The sequence below is a fragment of the Betta splendens genome, chromosome 5 (genome assembly GCF_900634795.4).
Source record: "Betta splendens chromosome 5, fBetSpl5.4, whole genome shotgun sequence".
Taxonomy (NCBI): Eukaryota; Metazoa; Chordata; class Actinopteri; order Anabantiformes; family Osphronemidae; genus Betta; species Betta splendens.
The window spans coordinates 18,043,467-18,056,146 of NC_040885.2; the positions used below are offsets into that span (position 1 = coordinate 18,043,467).

The 12,680-nt window shown below is 42.1% G+C and overlaps 3 protein-coding genes and 1 long non-coding RNA gene across 6 annotated transcripts; 3 read left to right on the top strand and 1 right to left on the bottom strand.

The window, feature by feature from the left end:
• Positions 1-11: 11 nt before the first annotated feature.
• atp6ap1la (ATPase H+ transporting accessory protein 1 like a) lies at positions 12-3,941 on the bottom strand. Of its 2 annotated transcripts, none has more exons than XM_041070935.2 (8): positions 3,692-3,941; positions 1,782-1,804; positions 1,469-1,551; positions 1,312-1,380; positions 1,049-1,197; positions 921-971; positions 494-671; positions 12-383 (listed from the first exon to the last, which is right to left on the bottom strand). In XM_041070935.2, the coding sequence occupies exons 1-8, from the start codon at positions 3,832-3,834 to the stop codon at positions 135-137; spliced, it is 945 nt and encodes a 314-aa protein (XP_040926869.1). In that variant the 5' UTR covers positions 3,835-3,941; the 3' UTR covers positions 12-134. The 2 variants fall into 2 exon arrangements, with proteins under 2 accessions (XP_040926869.1, XP_029007378.1); XM_029151545.3 differs by having other exon boundaries at positions 494-731; positions 3,692-3,932.
• Positions 1,087-1,690, top strand: LOC114855995 (uncharacterized). The gene is made up of 3 exons (XR_003786008.3): positions 1,087-1,219; positions 1,306-1,386; positions 1,498-1,690. It is a non-coding gene; the product is annotated as an uncharacterized LOC114855995 (long non-coding RNA).
• Positions 3,942-4,388: 447 nt separating the features above from the next.
• On the top strand, positions 4,389-6,268 carry rps23 (ribosomal protein S23). The gene is made up of 4 exons (XM_029151553.3): positions 4,389-4,521; positions 5,366-5,525; positions 5,849-5,969; positions 6,082-6,268. The coding sequence occupies exons 1-4, from the start codon at positions 4,422-4,424 to the stop codon at positions 6,226-6,228; spliced, it is 528 nt and encodes a 175-aa protein (XP_029007386.3). The 5' UTR covers positions 4,389-4,421; the 3' UTR covers positions 6,229-6,268.
• Positions 6,269-6,406: 138 nt separating this feature from the next.
• Positions 6,407-11,698, top strand: LOC114855963 (dynein axonemal heavy chain 12-like). Of its 2 annotated transcripts, XM_029151519.3 has the most exons (14): positions 6,407-6,984; positions 7,072-7,181; positions 7,254-7,462; positions 7,575-7,624; positions 7,788-7,922; positions 7,991-8,149; positions 8,409-8,654; positions 9,316-9,487; positions 9,706-9,811; positions 9,960-10,139; positions 10,392-10,520; positions 10,624-10,752; positions 11,013-11,166; positions 11,326-11,698. In XM_029151519.3, the coding sequence occupies exons 3-14, from the start codon at positions 7,326-7,328 to the stop codon at positions 11,499-11,501; spliced, it is 1,773 nt and encodes a 590-aa protein (XP_029007352.1). In that variant the 5' UTR covers positions 6,407-6,984; positions 7,072-7,181; positions 7,254-7,325; the 3' UTR covers positions 11,502-11,698. The 2 variants fall into 2 exon arrangements, with proteins under 2 accessions (XP_029007352.1, XP_029007354.1); XM_029151521.3 differs by lacking the exon at positions 11,326-11,698 and having other exon boundaries at positions 11,008-11,166.
• The last annotated feature ends 982 nt before the right edge of the window (positions 11,699-12,680 follow it).

Consider the following 12,680-nt stretch of genomic DNA (forward strand, 5'->3'; position numbering starts at 1 on the left):
AGTTAAAAGTATAGGTGGACAGGAAGATATTTTATTCATATTCATTATTATTCATTATTCGTACTGCATTTATATAAAATTGTAGGAAAATCACAATAAACATGTAATTAAAAAAGTACTAAAACACTCTCATCTCACTGATTGTTTTTCTCTGTAACATTTTCAACACAGCACTGTTCAGGGTTTGGGGGGAAGTAAACGTGGGCCTTGTGCTCTTCGTCATGTTCGATGTGTTTGAGGTGGATGACCATGTGCAGGGCGTAGGCGAGGACCAGCAGCAGGATGAGGGAGGTGACGAGGCCCATCAGGATGGCTGGTGTCAGGAAGGTGGTGCAGCTGCTCGCTGGAGAAAACTTACCGGAGGTGATGTTGAACGCCTGAATCTGAAGCAGACACAAACTGTTGAGACATACAGCTATACACTCTCAGCTACATGGAGGCACAGTGTGTTGTAAACAGCCCCCTCTGTCAGTACGGAGCTTCTGCGTCGTACCTGGAGGTCGGTGAAGGTGACGGCCCAGCGCCGCGCCTGCTCGGTGCTGGGCAGCAGCAGCGTGCTGAAGCGCTGCAGGTTGCTGACGTGGAGGCAGTGGTAGGAGGAGGACGCCGGCGCATACACCTCGGTGACGTTGAACACGGCCTCTTCAGAGGAGTTGTAGAGCAGAGAGACGCTGTCGACGGAGAACCACCACTCAGCTGACGACTCAAAGAAGGTGTTGGAAAGCTGCAGTCTGGCACAAGAAGAGACGTCTGGCTAGTTTCGGCCTACACCACCATGATGTACTAACTATAGACGCATGCAGGTGACGGTGACACATTATTCCTCTGACCAACAGGTGGTGACAGTGCATCCAGAAATGCAACGTAGCAGATAAGACTGTAAAGAAGGAAGTGGACGGCTGACAGCAGGTGGGACTAACCTGATAAACAGACCTCTTAAATCCTCCACGTCTCCAAACCTCATTACGAGTCTGGTGGGCACAACCACAGTCAGACTTTAGGCACATGTGACGGTAAACTGTGGCACCGTTCATTCGGGTGTGCGTACGTGGCCTTGTCGCCGTGGCAGACGGACTGGCTGGTGTCGACGGGAGGAGAGAAGGCCCGTTCTGTCAGGTCCAGCTGCTTCTGCTTCTCATATCGGACTGACAGCTTCCTGGCCTGGAACAGGATGCATGGCTTCCCATTGGTGAACACCTGGATGGAAGAAATGTGTAGCGTAACTAATGAGAAATACGGCCCGACACGATGAAATATTTGAAATAATATTCATGAAGCTTTTTGGCTTCGCTACTTGTTTACTAGACTCACCCTGAGAGGAGGGAAGGGAACCGCAGCTCCTGGCGTCTGAAGTAACTTCCTCCGAGATGCATCTGGAGCCTGAAGGTTTTTTTATGTCAAAAAATAAAAATATGCAGGATATGCAGAGTTATAACTTCACTTCTTTTATAAATGAATAGACATTTACCTGCAGTTGACTGAGCATTTGGTCTGCAGGTACCAGAGCTCGGCTCGTCCACACCCGTCCGTCCCTCCAGGCTGTCTCCTCGTCTGGAGAGAGCAACAACACTCATTTAAAGGCATCTGAATCAGGTTCTTAGAGGTATTCATGGTTATTCAGGTTGATAGAAACATGGTTTCACTACTGCCTTGATTTGCTTGGGAACTATTTTCACTGTCATGTAGCTACGATTACTTTTATCAAAATTATGATTTTAAAATTAAAAACATTTTGTGGACGGGATAAGATGTGGTGGTGCAGATTTAGGATGGGTACATGCCTTGGACTGTGGACACAGGAGCTCTGTGAACAGAAATAACAAGTGCTTATTCATTTATCCTCTTTTGTTCACTGAGTAAACATAAAATCTAAAAATTATATGTCACATGTTACATAAAAACAAATGCGTACTAAAGCAGCTCCACTAAAATGTAATAAAAATCAAGGTTTAAGAGCGGGACGACAGGAGGCGTTTTGAGTATCCACCGTGCATCTGGGTGGTCCAGTGACCCTGTGGATTAGAGCCAGACCAGTCAGATCAGTCTGGCATCGCTACTGAGACGAGCCACTCTGACCCAGATTAGTGAAAATGAAATAAGACTCAAGCTTAACTATAATCTTAACACCAAACAGCAGCACTGATCGCTTGTGTTATAAGAACGCACCACATTTATTCTTTAGGATTCATATCCCAAAAAACTAAATACTTATACTACTTATATAAAGATATATAGCATTATATATTACCCAGAATGAACTGGAAGTTCATTGGAAGTTGGAAGTGTGGAAGTGTGATGAGCTAGAAACAACAATTTTAGAGTTTTAAGATCGGCTCTTCTGTATTAATCAGAACAGATATCAGACACACAAGTTGAAGCAACAAATACAATTACATACAAATACATACAATACATAATACAAATTATTACATCTGTTAGAATTTGCATGAGGAAGGTGGAAACGTTGTTATATTGTTACATTTTCCTGTTTACTTGTTTCAGCCTGTACATTCATATTCTCCGGCCTGAATGTTTTGGAATCCTCTTCATTTTTCCAGGTTTTATTATTTCTTGTCTGTGGGTCTTCGTGTTCTTCTTGGTTACTGGTGTTTGCTTGAATTCTGAGGAGCCCTGTTTGTTTTTCTGAGCATTACCATTAATCTTCCCTTGTTGTATTTCTCCTCGGTGACAGCTGTGGCCACGGGTGATTTTCAGTCTGCATATTCCATATTTTTTTTAGAGGAATCTGTACTTGTCTTTCACATTCCCAGTCACCCTGACCTGTCCTCCATGTGTTCTCATAACATGTATGTTATTTTGTTACATTGAAACAGCTACAAAAACATCTCTTTGTAGCATTTCAGTGCAGTGAATAATAATCAATCATGTCTTGTATAAAAAGTATTAAAAGTTTCTGTCCTGTCAAAATCACATGAATGCTGACGTTTTGAGAATGTCTATAAATGTTTTTATCTTTTCACAACTGATGGTCAAAGTGCATATTTGTTTGGTGTGAGTTAAATGAAGCTGTATCATGTATTGTAATGTAATTTAATGTAAATGAGCCCAGTGCACTCTGCCTGTCGGACTGTAGACTGGACAAAATGTGTTTTGCGGGTCATGTTGAAATGTCTCTGTTTCTCTGGTGTGATTAATTTTATGTGTATGTTGGAACAACAGACACTGACTTGTTAAATCCTTCCTGATTCACCGTTCTGCCAGAAAAGAGGTTTAGCTCCTTTTTATATACTGGGTCAAAACATAGGACTGTGGATTGTGGGATTGCACAGATTACATAATCATACAATCATGACTGCACACACACACACACACACACACACACACACACACACACACACACACACACACACACACACACACACATACGAGTGATGTGGTGGTGGCTCTCAGCATCTCCTTCTGCACCCAAAAGTTTAAAAAAATATACACCACAAACTACACAATAAAACAACACAAAGCAACAACTTCATCTTCTGAAATTTTTTGTTGGTAGCAAAATTAATGATGTTGAGCGTTTCTACTAAACTGTCATATGGAAAGCAGAATCTGGTCAGTTGAAATAGTGGAGTTAGAGCTGAGGGAGGTAAAAATTAAAGGGTCATTGAGGTCAAAACAACTCAGTGATTATAGTAAAGCTACACTCCTTCTCTGTCCGTGTGTCTTCACTCACCTGGCAACAGGTTCATGGTGGAGACAAGTAGATGCCTGGATACAGAGGAAGAGGAGGAGAGAGAGGAGCTGGATGCAGCAGTGTCTCCATGGTGAAGCCATCGCTGTAGTGACCAGACTGTGATGCACAGCCTCTTCCCTCATAATCTACTTTAATCAGCCCACCGGCCCTAAACCCCCTGACAGACTCATAAATCAGCCAATCAGAAAAGGCAGAGAAAAGAAGCGTCAAACAGGATTGGAAAAGAACCAACCTGCTGGTTGAAGACATTTACTTTTTGACAAAGTTAGTCATCAACATAAATATGATTCCATATAATAAATAGAAAAAATATTAATAATAAAAACAGGTAATTACAATATGTTTGATGAATTTTCTCTGCCTGCATTCGTCCAGTTGATTTAAAATACACGACAAAGATGCGAGGCATAAAATTGAGATTATATCAATTCTAAAAGACAATTCTTCCTGCAATAATAATCATGTAATCAGTATCAATATTTTCCTATCAGAAATGCTGATTTTATAATATTTTGGAAATAAATGGCCTATATAAAAGTCTAGGCTATAGTTGTGTATACAATACATATATTATAATTTAAACATTAAGACAAACTCTTTAAAGAAACTATAGATATAAATAAATAATCTATTTACCATTTATGTGAAAACATCTACATATTTTCCTGTGGTAAAGATTCAATAATTCGTATGATACTTTCAATCAGGCATGTTTTGGGCCATCCTCGTCTGGGGTCCTCAGAGTACAGATTGCAGCGGTGCATCCTGGGCCCTTCCTTTCCATCCCAGACTCGCTTCTGCAATCATGGGTACGTCTGGAACCTAACTCTAAATAAGGCATTATCTTTGCACTGGGTTAATTATTTTTCGTTGGTGTTGTATACGAAGCAATTGTGACAAGCTTATGTGCGTTTGTAACTGAAAATACATTTTAGTTTATTTAAAAACTCATTCACTCTTTTACGGCCCATTTTTACCGCAACGTGGAGCGGCCATAATATGAGACACAAGCGGCGTGTTAGCATTAGCAGGGTTAGCATAGTAGAATGTACGCTATTACTATATTTTAAACAAATGTAGCCCGCATTTCGTATGTTCCTTTTTACCGACATCACCGTTAAATGCATTAAATTTTGTGTGAAGCGTTAGATTGTCCGTTTTGAAACGCAGTAACGTTGGCGTCTATCACAGTAAATAATGTGATTGTGGGTTTTCTGTACCGTAGTTGGATACGTTTGTCATAAATGTAGCAACTGTAGGAAATACACCCGACAACCGTGCTGTGTGTATTTTGTGCATGAAATCATAAAGTATAAAATAAAGGATGTACGTTTTACAGATATAGCTAGGCAGTAAATCTAGGTAGAGCAATATAGTAGGATTTTGACACACCGTGACATGGGGGCAGATGGCTTATTTGTTAGATTTTTAAAATTTATCAGTTCAGTTTAATAGGTAGTCCTGCCTAAAAAATTTTTGCGGCCGATATTTTGCTTCTTAGTGTCATACCTGATGTGTACAAGGGGGAACGTGACTTATTGCAGTATTGTATTTTGGATGTTAAAACCTTTTCAATTAGTAGTTGAAGAACTAAATCAGATTTAAGGAGCAGGTACATTATTAAATTAAATTTCTGTTGTTTTTGTGTTTCAGGAAAGTGTCGTGGTCTGCGTACAGCCAGGAAGCTCCGTAACCACCGCCGTGAACAGAAATGGCACGATAAACAGTACAAAAAGGCTCATTTGGGCACTGCCCTGAAGGCTAACCCCTTCGGAGGAGCCTCTCACGCTAAAGGAATTGTCCTTGAGAAAGTGTGAGTACTCTTAGATGGGCTGAACCTTGAACTTTTTATTTGTGGTAATTTCATAATTTTTACCATAACGGGTACCTAGATTGCAAGCTTGTCGGAGCAAGGAGCGCTTTTTACTTGATTTATGGTTGTAGAATAATAATAATAATTATATATGATCTGCTGATCATATATAATGTCAGTAAAGTGTATCTTGAGTTTGAATTAATTGATGTCATATTCTATTACAAAAGCTTAGCATAAGTGTGTATATAGAGTGCAATCTTGACACTCCAGGGTTATTAAATTAAACTCACTTTTAAATGCATGTTTTCCCCTTTTTGTAGAGGTGTGGAGGCTAAGCAGCCAAATTCTGCCATCAGAAAGTGTGTGAGAGTTCAGCTCATTAAAAACGGCAAGAAGATCACTGCCTTCGTCCCCAATGACGGTTGCCTTAACTTCATCGAGGTGAACATCTGTTTTGTGTTTGAGTAATAGTTAATAACACTAGCTACCACTAGTATGATAAAATATGAGCATGTGTAATAGACAAATTCTCACTTTACGTTCCATTCTGCAGGAAAACGATGAGGTTCTGGTGGCAGGTTTTGGACGTAAAGGACACGCCGTTGGTGACATTCCTGGTGTTCGCTTCAAGGTGGTGAAGGTGGCCAATGTGTCCCTGCTGGCTCTCTACAAAGGCAAGAAGGAGAGACCCAGATCATAAACAGTCGATGCAAAATCAAATAAACACATTTTCAATTACAGACTTTTGTTTGTTTTTTTTTATGAATGTTTTCATAATCAGTTGGGAAATAAAATTCAGATTGCTTTATTAATATCTTTAAATGTATTATGATTTTCCTTTTTAAACATGTTCAAAAGGCACTTTTACAAACTAAAGTTTGTAAAAGTTGAAATAATGCATCTTTCTCTGTTGAAATGAATCAGATGGAATAAAATGAACAAAACAGGAAAGAAAAACAATTATTTGCAAATGTTTAACAAAATTTAAACTGGACAACGACGGTAGAACTTTTAGGTTTTCAAAACAGTCCATCTATGTGTGTGATGACTTCAGAAATAGGTTTAGTAGATCAGAGTACCTTAAGCCCCTTAATATGAACAAGAAGTGCCTTCGACTTGTAGTCATGTACTTGCATTTTGCATTTAAGTGATACCTATATAAACGAAAGCTACAGGTCACACTACATGGCAGAATGGAGCGTGTGGCCATCAGGAGTTCATCATTGAGTTTTCACCTGTCAGCACCATAATGTGTGTGGTTCAACTCTGCAGTATCACTGTTGATCTGTTCAGTGCATGAGGGGTAAATATAGCAGCCGGTGTCAGATCCCCGTCCCTGAAGCCAGAGCCATGTAGTCGACAGCTGAATCTTAGAAATAAAGCGACGTTTGAGCCAACGTTCAGTGCTCCAGCATTAAACTGAGTCTTTTCTAAGACAGGGACGTCAAACTTGTGGGTGAGTCATATTTATACCTGGAATCTCGTTTGGGAAACGCGTTCATTAATGGAACCTGGTTGGTTACACAGCTCTGGTTTGTGTCAGGTCAGAGACCTCTCCTGCCCCCTTCAACAACAACAGACCCTATTTTAATCTGCAGGAGCTTTACGGACAAGAGGAGGGAACCAAATCAACAACCAACACAAAACCACAAGGTAAAAAAACACAGTGACCTCATTGGTCACCATAGAAACCTCTCCTGACCTTAAACATGATTTTGTAAACAGTGTCATGAGGTACATGTAGAGAAGAAAGGACGAAGGAAAATAAAGCATTCCCAGCATTTTAATGCGAACAACATGGAGTTTGAGCTCTTTGGATTTGAGGACGGCGATGAAGAGGATGCAGCTACTCAGTACATGATTGAACAGAGTCTGCTGGAGAGCAGCAAACAGAGGGAAACCCACAAGGACTCTGCAACACAAGGAGGCAGGAGGTTAGTTTGTCTGGGTGAGAAGGAAATGACGAGATCTGCTTCTTCTTTCCCCTCTGCATCAGGTTTTACTAATGAGTTCACGAGTTGTTTGATAATGTTTTAATTTCCTCAGCTCCAAATCTGACTCTGCAGACAACACGATCATCACTGCTATTCGACAAGGTAATGGAGGAGGATGGGTGTAGAGAACAAAGGTTTAGAATGATTTTTCTGAATTAGAGATTGACTAAGCTTCCAACCAGCTCACTGTGGAGTACAGGTGATTAGTTCTAATATGATTAATACCATGTACCAGGTGAGCAGTAAAGAGTCTGTCGTCCCTCAGGTAACGAGAAGCTCTTAAAGAATCTGTGTGTCAGAGAGAAAGACAGGTTTTCACAAGCAGATAGCAGAGGTTGGATCCCTCTGCATGAAGCAGCTGCTCAGAGCAACCAAACCATCCTGGAGCTCACACACAAAGGTTTGTGTCCACTTCCTGACTGTGTTCAGCCTCTCTAAGAGGAATAATCCCAGTGTCCTGTCCTGCAGCTTCAGGCCCAGACTCTGTGGAACATCGTACTCTCCAGGGTCAGACTCCTCTCTTCCTGGCTGCAGAACGGGGTCTGATAGAAAACGTCTCCTTCCTCCTCAGACATGGAGCCCAGACGGACAGTCAGGACCACGACCAGGACTCACCGCTGCTTGTAGGTACGCTGGAAATAGAGGAGCCTGGAGAAACCATTTCATCAGTTTCTACAGCCTCTCACCTGGATTTAGGCAGTTTAATCATTCTTCCAGATCTGCTCATCTTTATGCTTCTCCATGGACTTTGGTTAAGCTTGAAGTGTTTTCACATCTAACATTATTGCAAACCCACAGTTTTTAGATTCGTTTCAGTTTTAGAAACAGTCTATACTATTGTCAGAAATTGTTTTCTCCATTTCAAATTCTCTCTGTTCCTCTGCAGCGATCCGTTCAGACCACATCGACTTGGTGAAGCTGCTGCTGCTGCGAGGCTCCAGCGTGAACCAGGAGGGCTGCTACGGCCGCCGGCCCCTTCATGAGGCCTCACGGTCGGGCAGAGCAGCACTGGCCACCCTGCTGTTGGACGCTGGAGCCCGGGTGGATCCTCGCAGCCACTACGGCCTCACGCCGCTGGCTCTCGCTGCTCAGGCAGGACACCTGGAGGTGGTGGAGCTCCTGCTAAAGAGAGGTGAGGAGTGCGGATGTGCTCAGAGGTCATTTCAGTGTCTGCAACACGTAAATAAATCATTGGGAATTGAGCAACTGTTCAGCTCCTCCTGTTCTGTTTCTGTTTTAATCCTTATGTCACACTCAGGCATGCGTTTTTTTGTTGCTCATCATTTTGGTGGTGTTACAGCTGTTGGCAATTTTGTCAAAATGCTAGTGGAGACAAGTAGATGCCTGGATACAGAGGAAGAGGAGGAGGAAAATCTAGTTTTTAAATTTAAATTTTTAAAATCCATTGACTTCTATTGTCATTTATACAGAAGTTAGACATTTTGTATACACTGGAGACCCTTGTGGTAGTTTTGGGAAGGTCTGAAGTTGTTAAAGTGACTTGCAAAAAAAGTAAAAAAAAAACATTTATTTATGATGATTTTATAACACTTTTTCATGAGCGTGGCAAAAAAGGGGTCTCCAAAGGGAGTTTTATGGAGGAGGGCATGAGGGTTAACTAGAAGATAAATGCATCCTTTTGTCTCATTGTAGAGAAAATGTGAAGTGAGACAATGGCGAAGCCTCTAGTGTTAATTTAATCTGGAAATAAAACAGCGTGTGACCAGGTTTACAACTACATATACTCAACACATCACCCAGTCCTCAGAGTGGCCTTGTCTCGTGCTGTGCAGGAGCAGACGTCCTGTCTCAGGCCCAGGACGAGGCGTCGGTCCTGTACGAGGCGTCGGCGTGCGGAGATCCCGCCATCATCAACCTGCTGCTGGAATACGGCGCCGATGCCAACGTGGCCAAACACACAGGACACATGCCGATCCACCGCACGGCGCACAGAGGACACCTGGAGTAAACCATCCTCACAACGAACACAATACACATTAGAAATGGAGCATTTTATTATAAACACCCTGTAATTATATGGCTTTTAATTTTAAAAGTAATTACCAAAGTATCAGTGTCACGAGAACTGTAGCTTCCATTGTTTCTGTATCGGTGCTTATACAACCTTATACACTACATACTGTAGTTGCTCCATGACACTAGTCACTTTGTTTGTCGTTCAGAGCTCTGAAGCTGCTGATTCCAGTCACTTCAATGCAAGACGTAAACGACAGCGGGATGAGTCCTCTGCATTCTGCTGCTGCAGGAGGACACATGCACTGCATCAAGGTGTGTGTTCACGTGATGAGATCGTAGTTTACTACAATATAATAAAAGATTAATTTGTTCCAGCAGCACATAAGCACATCTTAACTTAAACATCACCTTTCCTAAGAACTGAACTTTCCCATGGTGGGATCAATAAATCTCCCATCAGGCCTTGCTGGATGCCGGTTATGACCCTAACTACATGCTCCATCCCTGGGTTCGCCGAAGCTACGATGACGAGAGGAAGTCTGCACTTTTCTTTGCTGTGTCCAACAACGACGTGCCGTCAGCCAAGCTGCTGCTGGAGGCTGGAGCCATGGCCAACCAAGACCCCGTCAAATGCCTGCAGGTCTCTACGGCAGGGTCCTCATCAGCCCCCACCCATCACCAGTGAACGCATTCTCAATTACTCAGAGTGTTTAGTCAGATTTTCTTTAATGTCTTCATGATGTAGCTTTTGCTCATCAATACGCATAAAATGCCTTTGTGTGATCTTTGATTCTAACTCACAGACGCTTGTTTCCAGCTTGACTTGCTTTTTACATACTGAGCTGATGCTGATCATCTGTTGATCCATTGTTTAGTTACGTTTGTCTTTTAGGTTGCTCTGCGTCTTGGAAACTATGAGCTGATCAACCTGTTGCTGAGGTATGGAGCCAACGTCAACTACTACTGCAAGATCAACACCACACACTTCCCCTCTGCCCTGCAGTACGCGCTCAAGGATGAGGTAAGTCTCCTGATTCGAATATGGGACTGGATTCAGAACCGTATGTTACACAAAAAGGTGTAATATGATGGATACTGTTTAATCAGGCCTTTTGTATGTGTAGGTGGTTCTCAGGATGCTGTGTAACTATGGATACGATGTGGAGCGCTGCTTTGACTGTCCTTATGGCAACAGCTCCCATATACCTGAAGACTACGAAGGATGGAGCTGCAGCGTGATCAAAGACATGATGGTAATGAACGGGCTCAAGTCCAAACTAGTTTAACTTAGTGAAATGTTTACAGTACATAAGGAAAGTACGGCCAAAAGATCTCATTGTTTGCTTTGATTAATAAGTAGTGTCACAAATTAAAAGTGTGTCTGTACACTGACTTTCTTTTTCTCTATGGACAAAGCACATTCATTCACTTGCTTTAGGACTTGCTCACCCTGGTGAGTTAAGGCACTGGAGGCGTTACTGATGAAGCGCTGTCCCTTTGTCTGTCAGTGCAGTTCTGTGAGGTGATCACCGTCTCCTGGCTCAAACACCTCTCAGGCCCCGTGGTTCGCATCCTGCTGGACTACGTGGATCATGTGGTCCTGTGCTCTAAGCTGAAGGCGGCTGTGATGGAGCAGAAGCAGTGGCCTGACATCTGCACGGTTCAAGGTGCAAAAATGGGGTCTGGGATGATAGAGAGTGAAGGCTAACTTTGTTGTGTGGCATTTAGGGACAGTACAGAATGTAGGTCACTTGTACTGTTGTTGAACTGTGGATAAAGAAAGAATTAATGTCACCACCAGGATTAACGTTGGTCCTTCTCTCCAGAAAATGCCCGCAGTCTGCAGCACCTCTGCCGTCTGAGGATCCGCCGCTGCCTCGGTCGACTTCGCCTTCGTTCGCCGGTCTTCATGAGCTTCCTCCCGTTACCGAGCCAACTGAAGAACTACATCCTGTACCAGGAGTACGACCTTCAGGGCTATCAGAGCAGCACGCTGCGGTGACCCAGGCCAGAGGACACAGAATCACACCCACATGCAAAAAAGTAAAGCTTTGATTTATTTTATCAACTCTTGACCGACTTTTATTAATAATTTGGTTGTTTCTTGGACAATGACTCTGTCACATTAAACACTGTCACTATAAGCTCAACATAAATCTAAGAAATAGACACTATTATAAATAAACAATACTTTCTGTATTTGGTTCTATGAGATTTTATTTCATCTTCTGTTGGATTTGATGTCTGGTGGGACTTATATACACCATGTGGACATAAGGACCACCTGCCAAATACTGTGCTTTTCCTCCCTTCAGCTTCCAAAACAGTCAATCAGATCATTATTTACTCCTGAAATAAAGGAGCAGCCAAAGGCAGAGCAGCCAAAATATCTGAGAAAAATAAGTTGTCAACAATGAAAACAACATTCAGTGATTCAAGATGCTGCCTAAAAACCAGATATAACCTGCTACCGCTTGTACCTACAGGAACTCTGAGGCTAGAGAACATTTAACCAGTCACCTGCAGACGCGCCCTTAAGAAGAAAACCTCAACTTACAGAACTGTCTTGTGTTCTTCCATTCATCCTCAAATATGCAGACTCCTGCTGGAGCTGCGTGTTGGACAGGAGGCTCCATCTCTTCCCACAGGAATTTTGACACTCTTAATGTTTACTGACAATTAATTTTGTGTTCAAGTCCTTGTCATCGTGCACGTGATGCGTTCAGGCCACAGGCCTCCTTTGTTTAGTCAAAACTAGAGGAAGCCACTCATGTCTAAAATATATAGACACTTTAGCCTGCAAAGCAAAACGATGCTAAAATCTAAGAATTACTGCCACTACAGTATTAATGGAGCTGTTCCTTAATAGTAACATTTAATTATATAGAATAGAAATTAATAGAAATATGGATTTTGTTTGAGCTGTTCTTACATGAATTAAACAGAGCATGAACATTTAAAAATTTACAGAAATATAATTTGAGAGACTTGGGAAGACTGAACTAGTCCTGAGTCCGGTTAACGTCGTTCAGGGCCTTCATCCAAGTACTTACACTTTTATTGAACTACTGCATTGCATATGAACAGTTTCATAAAAAATCCCTGGAGAGTACGATTATGTTTTTCTACCCGTTCAACCAGATTGAGCGAATGCGTCACACATTAATTACAACACAAACCC

Bases quoted from the DNA above. Each gene is read 5' to 3' on its own strand.
- atp6ap1la (XM_029151545.3), bottom strand. From the start codon at position 3,834: ATGAGGGAAGAGGCTGTGCATCACAGTCTGGTCACTACAGCGATGGCT. The intron at 1,805-3,691 runs GTGAGTGAAGAC...TTCTGTTCACAG, and splicing joins CACCATGAACCTGTTGCCAG to AGCTCCTGTGTCCACAGTCC. The intron at 1,552-1,781 runs GCATGTACCCAT...TGCTCTCTCCAG, and splicing joins TCCTGTGTCCACAGTCCAAG to ACGAGGAGACAGCCTGGAGG.
- rps23 (XM_029151553.3), top strand. From the start codon at position 4,422: ATGTTTTGGGCCATCCTCGTCTGGGGTCCTCAGAGTACAGATTGCAGC. The intron at 4,522-5,365 runs GTACGTCTGGAA...TTTGTGTTTCAG, and splicing joins ACTCGCTTCTGCAATCATGG to GAAAGTGTCGTGGTCTGCGT. The intron at 5,526-5,848 runs GTGAGTACTCTT...CCCTTTTTGTAG, and splicing joins GGAATTGTCCTTGAGAAAGT to AGGTGTGGAGGCTAAGCAGC.
- LOC114855963 (XM_029151519.3), top strand. From the start codon at position 7,326: ATGGAGTTTGAGCTCTTTGGATTTGAGGACGGCGATGAAGAGGATGCA. The intron at 8,150-8,408 runs GTACGCTGGAAA...GTTCCTCTGCAG, and splicing joins GGACTCACCGCTGCTTGTAG to CGATCCGTTCAGACCACATC. The intron at 10,753-11,012 runs GTAATGAACGGG...CTGTCAGTGCAG, and splicing joins GCGTGATCAAAGACATGATG to TTCTGTGAGGTGATCACCGT.